The 20,008-nt window shown below is 35.1% G+C and overlaps 1 protein-coding gene across 2 annotated transcripts; it reads left to right on the top strand.

Moving 5' to 3' along the window:
- Positions 1-3,920: 3,920 nt before the first annotated feature.
- Positions 3,921-19,376, top strand: LOC123566537 (ubiquitin-like protein 7). 2 transcript variants are annotated; one of them, XM_053549758.1, is made up of 9 exons: positions 3,921-4,092; positions 9,065-9,181; positions 9,554-9,637; positions 9,938-10,018; positions 10,732-10,789; positions 14,004-14,157; positions 14,401-14,472; positions 18,313-18,402; positions 18,829-19,376. In XM_053549758.1, the coding sequence occupies exons 1-9, from the start codon at positions 3,951-3,953 to the stop codon at positions 18,952-18,954; spliced, it is 924 nt and encodes a 307-aa protein (XP_053405733.1). In that variant the 5' UTR covers positions 3,921-3,950; the 3' UTR covers positions 18,955-19,376. The 2 variants fall into 2 exon arrangements, with proteins under 2 accessions (XP_053405733.1, XP_053405732.1); XM_053549757.1 differs by having other exon boundaries at positions 9,065-9,187.
- The last annotated feature ends 632 nt before the right edge of the window (positions 19,377-20,008 follow it).

The following is a 20,008-nucleotide window of genomic DNA, read 5'->3' as shown; positions in this document are numbered from 1 at the left end:
GTTTATATGACAGGTCAACACTGTAGAATATCTTTCAAACAAATAGCTAAAATTTGGGAATGAACACATGCCAAAAATAAGGTTTGTTAGCATTTTTATAAATGCAAAATATCTTGAAAATGCTGCGGATATGTCTAGAACAGTACAACATTACCTGGAAAAAATGAGGATTCCGTCTTTCCGCCATTACCTGGAAGTGCTGCTTGATAACTTTTTTCGTACTATTGTACCTATATTGTACAGTCTGTTCGTCCGTCCGAAACCATTTCAAGAAGTGGAGTATTAAATAAAACATTGTAGAAATGCTAAATGCTCTAGGGAAATGCAGATTACATGAGTAAGACAAAAGTTATGGCTCTTTGTACAGACACAATATTATGTTTTATAAAGTAAAAAAAAGTCGAAAACCATAGGTCGTAACACGACGTAAACAAAAATGTAGCAGTTTCGGTCACAAAAATTAGCACACATTATATAGTACAAAGTAAAATAATTTTAACAAATAAAATAGATTAGATAGACATTTGAATAAAATAACAGAATTTCTACTGCACGGATTAAATTTGATATATTGCAATGTCAGCATTCTTAAAAGCAAAAGTGATAAATAAGAGCATAACTTTTTAAGAGCAATAATTAGGTTAAGAACATATTTTCGTATTGAGTTTACAAAACTTAGGTAATATAAATATGATCTATGGTTGCATGGATAACTCATTAAGCCCGAAAGCTTATTTCCAATGGGGTACAGTTTACCAAAAAAGAAATAAGATGGAACCAGAGAAGTAACGAAAACTAATTTAGTAATTCATAAATCATATTCCTTTGACAATGAAAGCCATATAAAACTAAAAAGATTTATATATAAAAAATATGCTCTCTATATAGGTATAAGATGTTTAAATACTACATACTAGTAACACTATCACCAAATGTTTATATTATATCACAATTAAGTTAAAAAGCTAGTGTCAACAGCCATAAAATTAGAAATATAAAAAGCAATCTTCAGTTTGTGACTTCCATTTAGTTGCAAGGTGGCTTTTGACAGAAGATTTAAACAAGGACGGATTTCTTATGCACTTAACACTATCTGGCAAATTATTCCAGTCTTTTGTACCATTGACAAAGAAAGTACCAGTACAAGAACTATTGCAGTGTGTGCATGAAGGAAAAATTAAACTTATTTGATCTAGTGCCATAATTATGAACATCAGACTGTCGAACAAAATTTTGTTTCATATACATAGGACACTTGTTGTAAAAATTTATGCATGTGATTTAGTCTTAATTGTTTAACTCTGTTTTCCATATTTAGAATATTAACATCTAAGAGATCTGAAGGAGTTTGATTGAGCCTGTTTATGGACGGTTGTGGAAATGCAAGCTACTGTCTGCGCCCTATAGTCCCGGGTTGAGCAGAACCCAACATTTACACATGTTATAAGTACCGGACTGAAATTTAGAGAACCAGCAGATGTAATTCCATTGTAACCGGCAGTGCACATGGGACCTTCAATGATAACAGAGTGCAATTCAATGTAAAGCGGCGTATGATCCTCAATTAAACTAATGGCTTTGCGCTAAACGAGTCAACAATGGGTAGAACTTAACAAATTGGACTTTAGGTAGGGGATCTGAGGTTATGGAGCCTGCATATAACAGCAACTCCCCCGCACCCCACCAAAAAAATAATTAAAAAGCAGGTACCATATCCAGTGAGTCATTAAACGGTACCCAAAGCTAAAATTTTAAAGCTGAAAAACAGTAAAGTAACACAAAATAAATGTCGTGCTCAACGACCTGAAGAGGTCGAAATATAACAGCTCTGATTAAAGGGTACGGGGAGACTTTATACAGCCGCCACACGGCACAAACAACGCTGTTGTAATAATAGCATAGAAAAAAAGTGGAAATCCACAGTGCCTCTTCAATGGTAAAATCTTTTATCCCATTCGGCGGGGTAAACCAATTCACTGAATTTGCATGTTTTTCTATCATTGTTGCACAATCAAGATAGAGTTATTTTAACATAATTTTATAGACATATATATGGATACTTACCGGTACAATAGACTACTCAAATGGTTGCACTTTGCCAAACCATATTGCAAACATTACAAAGGCCTAACAAAAAAAAAAAAAAAAACAACAACAACAGTGTTTGCCGCATTAGTGAACATCATCTAGAATATGGCTCATTCATATGGAACCCATATTTAAAGAAATATGTTGATTTACTGTGCAGAATTCAACGATCGACTTGGTTCCCGTTTTGTTCTAAATAACTACAGGTCCACAGAATCCCGCAACTTTCCACCTCAAATATCTTTGATAGTCATATCAACTAATTCTTGTACAACATAATCCCAAGACTCTCAAACTTAACAATATAAACACTCTTTTTGGCAGAAAATATTTGTTATTTGCACTTAACAGAAACACTGCTGAACTGGAACCATCTGGGACATTGTATCGTGAATGCATCGACAACAGAAGATTTTAAGCAAGCACTTTCATATAGTTTCCAGACACGTCAACTTAGGAAATATACGTACACAAGCTATCCTACTACGTAAACGAACAGTTACATAGATGGTGTTTCCAAGCACCATTGAAGATACAAGTATTGGAAAATCCATGTCTGGTATGAGTAAACTTGGTATAATGTGTAAATATTTCTCATTCCGTAAGACATATTTTACAAACAAAAATTATACATTTACACTGCAGGTGATGAAACGAAGGCAGCACTTGATCTTGTTTGTTTTCGAAATGTCGTGACGTCTTCCGAAAGTTTATTTCCCGTGCTTTGTTTGAATAAGGAAGAAATGAAATAGAGTTGCCAATTAAATCATTCGTTTGATTTTTTTTCTACTGTTATTTGTTGATGTCGACATGCAAGGAAAATATTATGTCGGTTGTTGCGGGTGCAGATGGTAATACTTGAAATAATCTGAACTAAGATGAACTGGATGGAGACTGAGAATGTACATGTGCCCGATTTGCCTATAGTCATGGCTTCTAAATATTTAAGAAGGCAGAAAGACACAAAATGACGGTATATCTTGTCAGGTAGGTTCCTGGCAAACTGAACAGAAAATGGGCCATATATGTATCTTGTAGAATATGAAAATTAATTTTGGAAGCTTAATCTCTGTTCTCAAGGATACGTCAGTAAAGGGCGTTTTGCAATGTGTTACACTTGTGAGTGTATGTTTATGTTTTCCTGTCTGTGTGGTGTCAATGCAGATAAAGCATATTCTATCTAAGGTCTGACAAGTGTTTTTTTTATGAAAGCGATCTGGCATTTTCAAGTGATATATTTTGATATAGCATTTGAAGAAACCTAGTGTTCTGTTCTTTATCAAGATACATTTGTTATAAATATATACCTTTTTTCATGACATTCATGTTGATGCTAGTAAAAGTTTAACTTTTTGGGGCTTTGTTTTGTTGACTCCTGAGGCATAAGCAGTCAGTCAAGTCCAAAAGTCATATAAATTAATATATTAATTAAGCTTGGAAGGACTGGTCTATTGCATATATAAAAGGAATTTATTGTCCTTTTTTATAGTGGTCCCTTAGTTTAATATATTTTATTGCATATCTTAACTACATACAAAATATAACATATCTAATACAAACGTATGAAAATTAGTAAATGGGTTGGACTTTAAGTCATACCAACATTATAAACACCCTTCCCACAGTGGTCCCTTTGTTGCCACTTAGTGGTCCTTATTGGTGCTGAATGAACTGAAAACTATAACACCCAACTTTCACTATTTAGAATAATCAAAATAATCTATGACCAATATTAGTCCTTAGTGCCTCTTTAGTGGCCCTTTGTACCCTACTAGTGCTTGGTGCCCACCGCTTCGCCTTGGTCTTTTACCGGTAACGTTAACCGTAATTTATTACCTCCAGTAAAAACAATAACAATAAAAATGGCATCAGTCATCATCTGCGACCGAATCTCTCAGGGAAACACTGGCAGAAAAGAGTTGACTGGGGTTAGATTAGACCAGGATGTTAAAATTTTAAAAGAGAAAATAGCAGCGGACTTAAAAATTACAGAAAATTTATTTGGTATGGTACATTTATTTTGGAAACAGGCTGATTCGGACCGTGGCTGATTCGGCCCATGGCTGATTCGGACCAAATATTTTGGCTGATTCGGACCACATACTTTGAATAAAAGTACATAATGACCATATATTTTGGCTGATTCAGACCACAAACTTTTATTTAACAGTCAATAATGACCATAAATTTTGGATGGTTCAGCAATTTTCAGAAAATAATGTTGATTAGCTTATATAGATGTTTAACTTGAAGTAAGGACATAAAATATACACCATACAAACAGGTAAGAAGTTTTGACAAACTAAAATGCATCATTTATGCATTTTGATAAGGACTTTAATTGTTCTTTGCATCAGACATTAAACTTAATACTCATAAGTATTACTTTTACTCATGACATTAGTGTCAGGAAAACTTAAACAATTTGGGCCGAATAAGCCAAGTAAATTTGGTCCGAATCAGCCATGGTCCGAATCAGCCTGTATTCATTTATTTTGAATGCTAGATAGATCTAGTTCGATCCCGACCCAAGACACTTCGACCCCAAGATACTTCGAACCCGTTCGCTTAGCTCAATAGGGAGAACGCAGATCTACGGATCGCGGGGTCGTGAATTCAATCCCCAGACGGGCTGTATGTTCTCCATGACGATTTGATAAAGGGAGTGTCTAGTTGTCCGGTAACCGGACGCCTAGCCTGCGTTCTAGCCGTCCGGTTACCGGACGACTAGCAAATCCTCAATTGATTTTCTAGCCGCCCGGTGATAGATTTCCTAATGAATAAGTAATGATTTTTATATAGTTTTAATGTTATTTACTTAAGATATGACTCATTACCTGCAAACAAAATTCTGTGTCAATACATACATTTTGTACTAAAGATAAACAACAAATCACTGCATTATTCAGTTTGCCGAAATTACTTAATGGCGAGATCGCCGTGACGTCACCCATTAAAATCTATACATCAAGTGGTTTTTATGGATCGGAATTTTTATATTTTAACAACTTTTTCACTGGATTTTCAATATCAAAACTGTAAATTTACAGTTTAAAAATACTTACAATTTTCATATTTTAGTATTCAAATATTATTTAATGAATAACTGTTTTGAATGACATCTAATTTCAATAGCGGCAGTATGATGTTCAACACTTTTAGAAATAATTAATCCATTTTTATTTCGAAAAAATAGTCAAAAAAAATTAATGAATGGTTTGTTTTATAAGCTTTCCATTCTTCAAAAATAAATAAATAAAATATAAATTTGTGTTTTAAGAATTAAAGTTTAGGCCGTAAGAATAACATTACTTTTTAAACAAAGTAACATAGACGTTCGGCGATCAATGTTTTATCATTTAAAAAAAAAAGTAGAATATCAACGGATTTATATTCAAGCACGATCTCATTCGTTTTATCGATTGGAAAATCAGGTAAGTATTTATATCTTAAGTAAATAACATTTAAAACTATATAAATTCATTACTTATTTATTAAGAAATCAATTACCGGACGGCTAGAAAATCCCCTGAGGATTTGCTAGTCGTCCGGTAACCGGACGGCTAGAATGCAGGCTAGGCGTCCGGTTACCGGACGGCTAGACACTTCCTTTGATAAAAGACATTGTGTCTGAAATCATTTGTCCTCCACCTCTGATTCATGTGGGGAAGTTGGCAGTTACTTGCGGAGAACAGGTTTGTAGTGGTACAGAATCCAGGAACACTGGTTAGGTTAACTGCCCGCCATTACATAACTGAAATACTGTTAAAAAACGGCGTAAAACCCAAAACAAACAAATTTCGGACCCAAAATTGAAATTACTTGGTTAATTCGACGCAAATACATTTCGTCCTGGCAGAAATATTTATGTGTTTTTGATCCCATGTTACTATGCATTTGTTTCAGAGGGTTAGTATGCATTTTTTACAGTTAGAAACAATATCCAGGATATTCAAGTTCTTGGCAAAGCAAAATTATGTTCCAACAGCTTTCAACAGAATAGGAAATTACCACATTTAATTGGTAATTAAGCATAATCAAATTTGTAGATTAAAAATAAAATCTTTAAGAAGGTCAACAAACATGACAAAATTATATTGCATTTTCGTAAATTTAATTCTAGTGATAAATCCACATTTATATCATATTTTTTAATTAAAATAAATACCAAGTTATTAAATAAATAAACATCATTAAGTTTTTAGCTCGACTATTCAAAGAATAGTAGAGCTATTGGGCTCACCCGTGCATCCGTGCCGGCGTCGGCGTCCCGATTTGGTTAAGTTTTTTGTATGTAAGCTGGTATCTTAGTAACCACTTGTGAAAATGGATTGAAACTTCACACACTTATTCACTGTGATAAATTGACTTACATTGCATAGGTTCCATAAATCTGTTTTGCTTTTTTACAAAATTATGCCCTTTTATTGACTTAGAACTTTTTAGTTACGGTTTTGTCTGTAAGATGGTACATGTATCTCTGTACTCACTAATGGGAATGGATTGAAACTTCACACACTTGTTCACTGTCGTGATCTTACATGCACTAAGCAGGTCCCATAACTCTACTTTGTTGTTTTTTACAAAATTATGCCCCTTTTTCCACTTAGCAGTTTTTAGCTCATCTGATTTTTTGAAAAAAAATGATGAGTTATTGTCATCACTTGAGCGGTTGTCGGCGTCGGCGTCGGCGTCGGCGTCGGCGTCTGCGTCGGCGTTGCCTGGTTAAGTTTTATGTTTAGGTCAGCTTTTCTCCTAAACTATCAAAGCTATTGCTTTGAAACTTGGAATACTTGTTCACCATCATAAGCTGACCCTGTATAGCAAGAAACAGAACTCCATCTCGCTTTTTGCAAGATTTATGGCCCCTTTTGTACTTAGAAAATACCAGATTTCTTGGTTAAGTTTTATGTTTAGGTCAACTTTTCTCCTAAACTATCAAAGCTATTGCTTTGAAACTTGGAATACTGTTCACCATCATAAGCAGACCCTGTACATCAAGAAACATAACTCCATCTTGCTTTTTGCAAGATTTATGGCCCCTTTTGTACTTAGAAAATATCAGATTTCTTGGTTAAGTTTTATGTTTAGGTCAACTTTTCTCCTAAACTATCAAAGCTATTGCTTTGAAACTTGGAATACTTGTTCACCATCATAAGCAGACCCTGTACATCAAGAAACATAACTCCGTCTTGCTTTTTGCAAGATTTATTGCCCCTTTTGGACTTAGAAACTTTTTTTTTTATGGTTAAGTTTTATGTTTAGGTCAGCTTTTATCCTAAACTATCAAAGCTATTGCTTTAAAACTTGCAACACTTGTTCACCATCATAAGTTGACCCTGTACAGCAAGAAACATAACTCCATCCTGCTTTTTGCAAGATTTATGGCCCCTTTTGGACTTAGAAAATATCAGATTTCTTGGTTAAGTTTTATGTTTAGGTCAACTTTTCTCCTAAACTATCAAAGCTATTGCTTTGAAACTTGGAATACTTGTTCACCATCATAAGCAGACCCTGTACATCAAGAAACATAACTCCATCTTGCTTTTTGCAAGATTTATTGCCCCTTTTGGACTTAGAAACTTTTTTTTTTTATGGTTAAGTTTTATGTTTAGGTCAGCTTTTATCCTAAACTATCAAAGCTATTGCTTTAAAACTTGCAACACTTGTTCACCATCATAAGCTGACCCTGTACAGCAAGCAACATAACTCCATCCGGCTTTTTGCAATAATTATTGCCCCTTTTGGACTTAGAAAATCATTTTCTTGGTTGAGTATTATGTTTAAGTCAACTTTTCTCATAAACTATCAAAGCTATTGCTTTAAAACTTGCAACAGTTTTTCACCATCATAAGTGGACACTGAACATTAAGAAACATAACTCTATCCTGCTTTTTGCAAGAATGATGGCCCTTTTTAGACTTAGAAAATCATGGGTAGGACAATATTTCTATTACACAAAAAAAATCAGATGAGCGTCAGCACCCGCAAGGCGGTGCTCTTGTTGGTTAAGTTTTTGTATGTAAGCTGGTATCTCAGTATCCACTAATGGGAATGAATTGAAACTTCACACGCTTGTTCACTGCCATGATCTGACATGCACTGTGCAGGTCCCATAACTCTACTTTGATTTTTTTAAAAATTATGCCCCTTTTTCGACAGCAGTTTTTGGTTAAGTTCTTGTATGTAAGCTGTTATCTCAGTACCCACTAATGGGAATGGATTGAAACTTCACACACTTGTCTGCTGTCATGAGCTGATAAGCACTGTGCAGGTTCCATAACCCTGTTTTGCATTTTTACAAAAGTATGCCCCTTTTTCGACTTTTGTATTCATTCAGTTGACAAGGCTTTTGAATAGTCCAGCATTGCTGTCCTCTGACAGCTCTTGTTAATAATGATATTTGTAATGAATTAATACTGACTTTCTCATGGGGCTTTGTCACCTTTGTGTGATGCATGTCACATATTAGGGTCGAAATGTCTTTGGGTTGAATTGTCTCTTGTGGTCAAAATGTCTTGCTAGTACCATTTGCATTTTAACCGACTGACAATTTTTTGTATGACTGATTTGGTAGAGAAAACAAATCTGGACTGTATGTTGAATTATGGATAACCAGGACCATCAGACAACACTGACCATAGGGACCACCTGGACCATGTTTAAAGATGACTTGGGCCATATATCTGAATGCTCTAGAACACTGTTTATTACTAAATGTGTTTTATTTTGATATTTTACTAAAGCTTTAGAATGAATAGAATTTTCTTGTATTTCTGAGCAACAATCATAGTTTGGGATGAAAGTTTTTCATACTTCACTAAATCACTGCATTTCATGACAGAGTGTTTCATGACATATATATTTAAGGTCAAAGTAAGGTGAGTGCCTTTAGGGTCATTATGAGCCTCTTGTTTAAAAACAAAGTAGTAAAAACTTAAAAAATTATTCTGAATTTCCTCATTTGTAATTTCAGATGTTATATATTGTGGCCAATGTTTGAAGGAGGGTGCTAGTCTTGAGTCAAATGGTGTCCATCAAGGATCAACTGTTCATGTTGTAGCCAGACCAGTGCAAGACCAAAACTCACCTGGTAAAGGTAATAACTTCATTGCCCTCACAGATGTGGGTTCTTTGCTTGGGTGTTGAATTCTTCATGTGAGGAAGTCATTCTGTAGACTTGGGGGTGGTCAGGGGTTCTGACCAAGTCTTCGGGTTATCAAAAGCTGGAAAAGTCGGTATTTAAAGTAAAATGTGTCAGTGTTACATTTGTACTTTAAACCTAGCAAAAAAGAAACAAAAAGTCAATGAGGCCCCAAAAGCTCTGTTTTGGTTTTGAGGGCCCATTATAGCCTAACCACCATTGTCAGTTATTGTTGAATTAGTGTAAAACATGTATATTTATGGTTGACTTTATTTAGCAGGTTTTAACCGATAATTTGATTCAGTTTTGTTGTATTAATAGGTGAGATAGCAAATACAGAGGTGAAACAGTTGCTAAGTCTTCTACAAACAACACTGAAGAGTCCAGCGTATAAATCTACTGTAGGTTATAACATCAATTTATCAGCTTCTTTAATAGATATATTAACGAAAACTTTATGATTATTTATAATAATACACTTATATTTGTGTAATTATGGGGTACCATTAATTGTATATTCATACTTTGGTGCATCTTTTGCCTTGTTGCGACTTTGTCGAAAAGTCAGTACTAAACATTAGTAGGGTACACATTTTATTATCCACCTTCAGGGTGTTGATATTCTCCAGTTTTGGCAGCTTGTGTTTACTAAATTTTGTACCCTTTGTGATTAATTTTGAGATGGTGCAACTTGCTTTTAGGTAGAGAATATAGTAAATTCACCGGACCTGTTACATGACATAGTGAAAGATGTTCCTGGATTAGACAGCTCCCCGTCAACAATCAGTGAGTAACCACTTTCAAGGATATAATTTTCTTAATGTGATCTTTCAGAAGAAATATCTAGGCTCTACATGTATGTGTAATTTCTTAGTACATTGTATCTTTGAAAATTGTAAATAAAGGGTATAAACAAAGCAATTTAATGAGTACCAGAAAACATATACATTAAACACAACACTTGTTTAGTATGCAAAGGGAACAGAAAAGCTATATTCTTTGTTCACATATTAAACATTTGATGTTAAAAAAAGAAGAAATTTAGCTGTACCTTACAATATACCCTGTTTTGCAGCATATATCTTGTACCATTGTAGGAATGTGTTAAAAGACACTTGAGAGAGTATATGTATTTTAGATGCAATAATATGGTACTGAATTTACTTTATTTGAAAGAAGATTTAATAAAGTTGTAAGAGGATCAGTTGCAAGCAAAGAATGCAGCCAAGCAAAATACTTGTAATTCTGTTTGCCTCTGTTTATGAGAGGTAATGAGAATTTCAGCATCTCTTACAACCCTCTAGCATAGGCTTAAGTCAAATTATATTATCACATTGAATGGAATCTATGACTCGAAACATTCAGAAATGGCAATAACAAAAGTACATTTCTAATACAGAATGGTATGTGTCACCACATATCATACAGTTCTGCAAACCTTTTGCACTACAAGAGATAGTTGTAAGTTAAAATACCCATAAATTATTATATATTTACAGCACTGTTTATGGATCATGAATTATTGACTGTCCTTGCACACCCTGGAAATATCCGGAGGTAAGATTTTATCGAAACAGACGTTACTGAAAAACATCAAAGTTGATAGTGGTTAATATCTAACTAATTATCCATTGTGACTCTTGTTGCAGAACATTTTTATGTCCCCCTGCTCTTGAAGATCAGGGAGGCATGTAGTGTTTGAACTGTCTGTCAGTCTGTCTATAAATAGTGTGCACTCAACTCCTCCAGCCAGTTGAAATGAAGCTTGGTATACATCGTCATCATGGAATGGACATGCCCACATTTTGGTGATTTTTATGTCTGATTATCTTTTCTTGAATTGTGCTCCATTTTTAATGGCCAGTTTTGAAAATAACAGGATGTGTTATGGAATAGCATTGCGTGTCCATCATTTTCTTTTTCTGGAGTTAAAACGTTATGATAGCTGCAGATGACGATTTTAAGTACTACTAGAGAAGGATGCCTGTTGTTTTGGGGATCAACATAGAGTGATATGGTTCCTGGATATTAGTAATAAAATATACAGCTACTGCTTTTGAAATTGACTAATGACTAAATACTACTAGAGGCAGATTCATATTGATTTTGAAGTCAATGGCTGAAAGTTCAGTTACAGGGATCTTACTTAATTTTTAGCTCACCTGTCACAAAGTGACAAGGTGAGTTTTTGTGATCGTGCGGTGTCCGTCGTCCGTCAGTGCGTCCATGCGTCCGTAAACTTTTGCTTGTGACCACTCTAGAGGTCACATTTTTTGTGGGATCTTTATGAAAGTTGGTCAGAATGTTCATCTTGATGATGTCTAGGTCAAGTTCGAAACTGGGTCACGTGCCATCAAAAACTAGGTCAGTAGGTCTAAAAATAGAAAAACCTCGTGACCTCTCTAGAGGCCATATATTTCACAAGATCTTCATGAAAATTGGTCAGAATGTTCACCTTGATGATATCTAGGTCAAGTTTGAAACTGGGTCACGTGCCATCAAAAACTAGGTCAGTAGGTCTTAAAATAGAAAAACCTTGTGACCTCTCTAGAGGCCATATATTTCATGTAATCTTCATGAAAATTGGTCAGAATGTTCATCTTGATGATATCTAGGTCATGTTCGAAACAGGGTCACATGCCATCAAAAACTAGGTCAGTAGGTCAAATAATAGAAAAACCTTGTGACCTCTCTAGAGGCCATATTTTTCATGGGATCTGTATGAAAGTTGGTCTAAATGTTCATCTTGATGATATCTAGATCAAGTTCGAAAGTTGGTCACGTGCCATCAAAAACTAGGTCAGTAGGTCAAATAATAGAAAAACATTGTGACCTCTCTAAAGGCCATATTTTTCATGGGATCTGTATGAAAGTTGGTCTGAATGTTCATCTTGATGATGTCTAGGTCAGGTTCGAAACAGGGTCATGTGCGGTCAAAAACTAGGTCAGTAGGTCTTAAAATAGAAAAACCTTGTGACCTCTCTCTAGAGGCCATACTTGTGAATGGATCTCCATAAAAATTGGTCAGATTGTTCATCTTGATGATATCTAGGTCAAGTTCGAAAGTGGGTCACGTGCCATCAAAAAGTAGGTCAGTAGGTCAAATAATGAAAAAACGTTGTGACCTCTGTAGAGGCCATATTTTTCATGGGATCTGTATGAAAGTTGGTCTGAATGTTTATCTTGATGATATGTAGGTCAAATTTGAAACTGGGTCAACTGTGATCAAAAACTAGGTCAGTAGGTCTTGAAATAGAAAAACCTTGTGACCTCTCTAGAGGCCATACCCTAGAATGGATCATCATGAAAATTGGTCAGAATGTTCCCCTTGATGATATCTAGGTCAAGTTTGAAACTGGGTCACTTGCCATAAAAAACTAGGGCAGTAGGTCAAATAATAAAAAAACCTTGTGACCTCTCTAGAGGCCATACTTTTCATGGGATCTGTATGAAAGTTGGTCTGAATGTTCATCTTGATGATATCTAGGTCAAGTTTGAAACTGGGTCAACTGCGGTCAAAAACTAGGTCAGTAGGTCTAAAATTAGAAAAATCTTTGAGAATGTTTACCTTGATGATATCTAGTTAAAGTTCAAAACAGTGTCACGTACCTTTGAAAACTAGGACAATAGGTGAAATAATAGAAAAACCTTGGGACCTCTCTAGAGACCATATTTTTCAATGGATCTTCATGAAAATTGGTCAGAATTTTTATCTTGATAATATCTAGGTCAAGTTCAAAATTGGGTCACATGAGCTCAAAAACTAGGTCACTATGTCAAATAATAGAAAAAACGATGTCATACACAAAACTGGGTCATGTGGGAAGAGGTGAGCGATTCAGGACCATCATGGTCCTCTTGTTTGTAACTGTCAGACTGAACATTTTTCCAGACTGTGTAATAGCCACGCCTTTCAAACTTTACACAATGTCTAAGTGCCACTAAAGGAATTGCAATGGCAACAAACAGTCCACAAATATGATAAGAAGTCAATAGATCTTTTTATGAAATTTGGTCAATAGGTCGAAGACAATGTGGTGAACATAGATACCGTTTTTTCTCTCCATTTGACCACCTGTTTGTCAGTCTGTTTATCCTGTAATTCACAAATGGTGGATTCTGTCATAACAAAATACAAGAGATTTTTTCCTGAAACCTTGGATATTGATAGAAAGCAATATGTTAAATATACAGATGATTTTATTTTGGCATTTTCACTGTCTGTTCATCTGTCTGCCTGTTCATCCATCAGTCACATAAGATAGATCCTATGTTCAATGTAGCTTGACTTACAGGTGGTAGGTTATTTGGAAAATATACAGGTTCTTCAGTTAAATTTCAATATTAAAATGTGGTTTCTATGGCAGCAAATATGAAAAGTGCCCCTTCTGGTAGGAGGCTGTTATTGCTGGGCAAGTCTTTTTTCTCAGTGGGCCTGCTATTTGGACTTCTTTCAGGCATTTTCAGGGAGCATGTGTCTTGTAGTCTTTACTTCATTCTTGCTTTGTAGTATAAGCTGAAGCTCTGTAATCACAAAAGGTAAATTTTCTCTGCAATTTCTACCAAGAGGTTAATATCATTCCCATTGCTAGTATCTTCTAAGAATTGAACCAGCCCTTATGGATCAAGTGCAGCTATTTCTAATAACCAGTTTAACACTACTGTTGATAATTGCTCTCTCTCTGTCATAATTTAACAGTGTAAACTGTCCAGACTGTTTGTGCAACACCACTTAAAAATTTAGATCAAATTTGGGATTGTATATATATAGGGTTATAGAAGCACATGCCTGTTTTCCTCAAGTGGCCAAGAAGATAGCAGAAGCTGTGAAAGAGGCTGATAGTATTGGAGAGTATACACGCAGTTCAACAGGAGCATACTCACTAGATCAAATGTCTGATGATGAAGACGAAATGCCAGGACCAGTGAGTATTTTATAATTTTGTTTATCAAAGTTAAAACTTTGAGAACCTAATGGTAGTTAAAACTTTACCAACAGCTCACCAAGAGCATACTGCATAGAGCAGATGTCATATGGTGTGTATATACTAGAATTACTGCTGTGCTAGTTTTTTTCTTCAGTTTAGTTATTCATAGCCTTCCTAAATTCAGGTGTTTATCTTATTTAATTGCTCATTACCTTACTGATGTTGGTTTGTCTGTTTCAGAGTGGAGGACAAGCTATTACATCATCTCAGTTAGCAGCAGCACTTGCAGCAGCAACAGGCTCCTCAGGACAGGTAACTTATGTACTTGCTTTTAGGTCAAGGTAAACTGTTGTTACCACTTCCCATCTGTCATCATTTCTTATTTCTAAATTGGTTATTCAAAGAATAGTGAGATATTGTATTCACCTGATAGTAGGCATTGTGTCAACATTGGCGTCACATCTAAACTGATCTCTGGTCACCTTTCCCTATGTGTATGAAGTTTGAATTTTAAAAATCATTTTGTCAGAAACTCAGACACAATTTCCAGGTGTTCCTTTACCAAGACTTTTTAGATTATTCCAATTTAAATCAAAATATGGCAACCAGAGGGTGTGGCTAACATTCCCTATTTGTATGTATTAGAAACTCAAAAATCCTATTTTTCAGAAATTTCTGGCCTGATTTTGAAATAATATCACGCAAGTGTATCTTTTGTGGCCCTCTCCTGCTCAAACCATCTCAGATAAAATGGTTACCAGGGGTAGGACAAGTTTTCCCCAGATTGCTACACTGAAAATCTCTGAATCTGCTTTCAGAGTAATTTGGCGGAAATGTTTCTCGGATGACTTCTTTCCAAATTTGTTCAAGCTGTTTCGAGGGGGTGGTTCTCTTCTTTTTCTTTTTATACATTAATTGAATAACTTCTTGTTATGCCCCCACACATGACATTCACAGATGAACATGCTTGATGTGCTGATGACCATAAAGGAAGGAATTTTTTTTGTGACTATTTTTAGCTCGACTTTTCGAAGAAAAAGTAGAGCTATTGTAGTCGCCCCGGCGTCGGCGTCGCCGTTGGTTAAAGTTTTGATAAAGTCAAATATCTCTGTTACTATCAAGCTATTGACTTGAAACTTAAAATTATTATTTACTATCAAAGTCTACATCAGGAGAAACAACCCCCATAACTCTGATTTGAATTTTGACAGAATTATGCCCCTTTTTAACTTAGAATTTTTGGTTAAAGTTTTTGATAAAGTCAAATATCTCTGTTACTATCAAAGCTATTGACTTTAAACTTAAAATATTATTGTACCCCCCGACAACAAAGTTGTAAGGGGGGGTATACTGGTTTCAGGTTGTCTGTCTGTCTGTCCGTCTGTCCGTCTGGCCGTCTGTCCGTCTGTCAATTACACAATTTAATGAAACTTCACACAAGTGATCAGTAACAACAGTAGTTGTGCATGGGGCATGTTAGGTTCTTTCAGCGACAAAAATTGCAGAGTTATGGGACTTTGTTTCTTGTTAACATACTATGTACATACAGTCTGCATATGCAATCTTGTGCGTGCCTAATGTACCAAACCCTTACACACAATTTAATGAAACTTCACACAAGTGATCAGTACCAACCCTAGTTGTGCATGGTGCATGTTACATTCTTTTAGATAAATATTCTGCATAGTTATGGGACTTTGTTTTTTGTTACTAAACTGTATACATACAGTCTATATACATACAGTCCACATAATTATGCAATCTTGTGTGCATCAAATTGCAATGTACTGTGTCAGTGCATGCGGGGGGTACATTCATCACCTTTAGTGATAGCTCTAGTTTACTATGAAAGTCTACACCAGGAGAAACAATCCCCATACCTCTGATTTGAATTTTGACAGAATTATGCCCCTTTTTAACTTAGAATTTTTGGTTAATGTTTTTGATAAAGTCAAATATCTCTGTTACTATTAAAGCTTTTGACTTGAAACTCAAATAGATATTTACTAACAAAATCTACACCAGGAGACACAATTTCCATAACTCTGATTTGAATTTTGACAGAATTATGCCCCTTTTTAACTTAGAATTTTTGGTTAAAGTTTTTGATAAAGTCAAATATCTCTGTTACTATTAAAGCTTTTGACTTGAAACTCAAATAGATATTTACTAACAAAATCTACACCAGGAGACACAATTTCCATAACTCTGATTTGAATTTTGACAGAATTATGCCCCTTTTTAACTTAGAATTTTTGGTTAAATTTTTTTATAAATTCTAATATCTCTGTTACTATCAAAGCTTTTGACTTGAAACTTAAAATACTTGTTTACCATCAAAGTCTACACCAGGGGAAACAATCCTTATAACTCTGATTTGAATTTTGACAGAATTATGTCCCTTTTTAACTTAGATTTTTTTGTTGATTTTTTTGATAAAGTCAGATATCTCTGTTACTATTAAAGCTTTTGACTTGAAACTCAAAATAGTTATTTAGTATCAAAGTCTGCACCAGGAGACACAATTCCCATAACTCTGATTTGAATTTTGACAGAGTTATGTCCCTTTTTAACTTGGAATTTTTTTTTACTGGCAAAGCTCTAATTCAGAGTCAAGCACTGAGAAAAGTCGAGTGCGCTGTCTTACGGACAGCTCTTTTTAGCTCATCTGATTTTTTGAAAAAAAATGATGAGTTATTGTCATCACTTGAGCGGTTGTCGGCGTCGGCGTCGGCGTTGCCTGGTTAAGTTTTATGTTTAGGTCAGCTTTTCTCCTAAACTATCAAAGCTATTGCTTTGAAACTTGGAAGACTTGTTCACCATCATGAGCTGACCCTGTATAGCAAGAAACATAACTCCATCTTGCTTTTTGCAAGATTTATGGCCCCTTTTGTACTTAGAAAATATCAGATTTCTTGGTTAAGTTTTATGTTTAGGTCAACTTTTCTCCTAAACTATCAAAGCTATTGCTTTGAAACTTGGAATACTTGTTCACCATCATAAGCAGACCCTGTACATCAAGAAACATAACTCCATCTTGCTTTTTGCAAGAATTATTGCCCCTTTTGGACTTAGAAAATCAGTTTTCTTGGTTAAGTTTTATGTTTAGGTCAGCTTTTATCCTAAACTATCAAAGCTATTGCTTTAAAACTTGCAACACTTTTTCACCATCATAAGCTGACCCTGTACAGCAAGAAACATAACTCCATCCTGCTTTTTGCAAGATTTATGGCCCCTTTTGGACTTAGAAAATATCAGATTTCTTGGTTAAGTTTTATGTTTAGGTCAACTTTTTCTCTTAAACTATCAAAGCTATTGCTTTGAAACTTGCAACACTTGTTCACCATCATAAGCTGACCCTGTACAGCAAGCAACATAACTCCATCCTGATTTTTGCAATAATTATTGCCCCTTTTGGACTTAGAAAATCATTTTCTTGGTTGAGTATTATGTTTAAGGCAACTTTTCTCATAAACTATCAAAGCTATTGCTTTAAAACTTGCAACAGTTTTTCACAATCATAAGTGGACACTGTACATCAAGAAACATAACTCTATCCTGCTTTTTGCAAGAATGATGGCCCTTTTTAGACTTAGAAAATCATGGGTAGGACAATATTTCTATTATACAAAAAAAAATCAGATGAGCGTCAGCACCCGCAAGGCGGTGCTCTTGTTTTACTGCAGTTCTGGCCCTTTGATAGTTTTTGCTATATGGAATTTAGAGAAAATCTTGTGTCCAACTCCTCCCACACTGTTAGCTTGATTTGCTTCAGACTTTCACAGATCAAAAAGCTTGAAGTGCAGATGACCATAAAGGAAGTAACTTTTCTGTGAATATTTTTACTGCAGGCATGGCCCATTTATAGCTTTTGCTATGTAGAAGATGGCACAATATGGGACATCCGTGTCCTATGGACACAACTCTGATTTTAAACTGTTGGACAATCCATATAATATTTTGTTTTTACACTAATTTGAGCTGTGAAGCTAAGGTGAGTGATCTGTCTAGGGCCATCATGGATCACCTGTTATTACCAATTTTATATTGCATATGTAAGAATTTTTGCCTCTTCTTAGCGACATTTCCTTTAAACTGCATTCAGTATTTTTATAAATAATGGCAATTTTAATTGTCTTGCACTATTTACAGAGTAATCAGAGTGAACCTATAGGCGGTGGTGTGATATCCTCGGATTTCTTTCAACAGGCTATTTTGGCAGCTCAGAGGGACTCTTTGTCTGTAAGTGCAATCTGCATTTGCTCAAGGTACTAAATGCAAACAATGCTCTTATAGTATCAAGGTGGTGTATGTGTTCATTATCGTATTGATTTATGTTCTATCCATTTTCTCAGTAGAGCATAAAATAACAAGGAATACATATCAATAGTACAAATAAGTGTTGGTTAAAAATTTATTCATAGTTACGATATGTGACTGTTATGTAGTTTCAAATTGATTAATTTCATTTCACCAATGTCCTGCAAGAAGATCGTTTATTGATAGTGTTACACTTACAAGCTGTAGCACCTCATTTAAATTACAGGATTATACCTAACAAAATACTTAGCATGAAATATGTAGAAATAATTTGCACTTAATCATTCATTATATATTTAGTAGATTGTTACATTTTGTTAGACATGGTCATGTGTGCATTTATTGCAGAGTCAAGTTCAGCAGATGCGGGAGATGGGTATTACAGATGAGAATGTAGCTAGGCAGGCCCTTCAGGCTACCAATGGAGACTTACAAGCAGCACTTGATCTACTGTTTGGGGGAGGAGTCTCATAATTAACAGTAACTTATGGTCCATACTTGTGATTGTGATATTTCTGTTTAAAGTCTGAGCATGAATATGAGGTACATTTCCAGAGGTAGTCGTTAAAGTTGTTCAGAGTTGACAAATAATGATGACTTAACTGCAACATTTAATGTGTTGTTTGCAGGCAGATTCTTGGGATATTTTATGAATTAATTTGGTGTTCATATTTGTGATAATGATTTTTCTGTGTTAACCTGGAGCAAAAATTTGGAACAAGACTGGATTAAATTTTCTGAAGGTTGTTAATAACCTAAGATTTAGTTGTCTGAGCTTATATGTGGAGCTCGGTGTAAAGATATTCAACTGACTTCAAGACTTTACATGTTTCAGCTCAATGTTTTGCACCATACTTTTGCATTATAAGGAAAGAGTAAAGCAAAAAAATTGTGAACCATGCTTTTTGTGCTATTTGTCTAGTTTAGGCCATGAGTAGGACCTTTATGAAATTCATTATGTAAGGTCAATATATGGAGACCCAGAAGGTATACAGTGTTTGAACTGCCCATCCACTTGTCATTCTGTCAGTCCACAACTATGCTTTCATCCAGTTCAAATGAAACTTGGTATCTGTCATCAACATGAATTGGACATGCTCACTGTTTCAGGGCTTTCATGTTTAATTATCATTTTATTACAACTACATCTGTACCTTTTGTTCAAAACTCATACAGTTTCCATGGAATTCAAATGAAACTTGATATAAATGGTCAATATGATGTGCACATGCATTGTATTGTCTTTCATGTGCAAACTGAGCCAAAGGCTCATGGTGAGCTTTTGTGACTGCACAATGTCCATCATGTGTCGTCCATCTGTCAACATTTTCTAAAAAGATCTTCTTGAAAACCACAGGGCAGAATTACACCAGACTTCACAGGAATGGTCCTTGGGTGGTCCCCTTTCAAAATTGTTCAAAAAATTGAATTCTATGCATAACTCTGGTTGCCATGGCAACCGAAAGGAAAAACTTTAAAAATCTTCTTGTCCAAAACTGCAAGGCATAGAGCCTGATATTTGGCATGT

Source organism: Mercenaria mercenaria, chromosome 8, assembly GCF_021730395.1.
Source record: "Mercenaria mercenaria strain notata chromosome 8, MADL_Memer_1, whole genome shotgun sequence".
Lineage (NCBI taxonomy): Eukaryota > Metazoa > Mollusca > Bivalvia > Venerida > Veneridae > Mercenaria > Mercenaria mercenaria.
This window is presented reverse-complemented; position numbering and strand designations above follow the sequence as displayed.

Bases quoted from the DNA above. Each gene is read 5' to 3' on its own strand.
- LOC123566537 (XM_053549757.1), top strand. From the start codon at position 3,951: ATGGCATCAGTCATCATCTGCGACCGAATCTCTCAGGGAAACACTGGC. The intron at 9,188-9,553 runs GTAATAACTTCA...TTGTATTAATAG, and splicing joins CCAAAACTCACCTGGTAAAG to GTGAGATAGCAAATACAGAG. The intron at 10,019-10,731 runs GTGAGTAACCAC...ATATATTTACAG, and splicing joins CAGCTCCCCGTCAACAATCA to CACTGTTTATGGATCATGAA.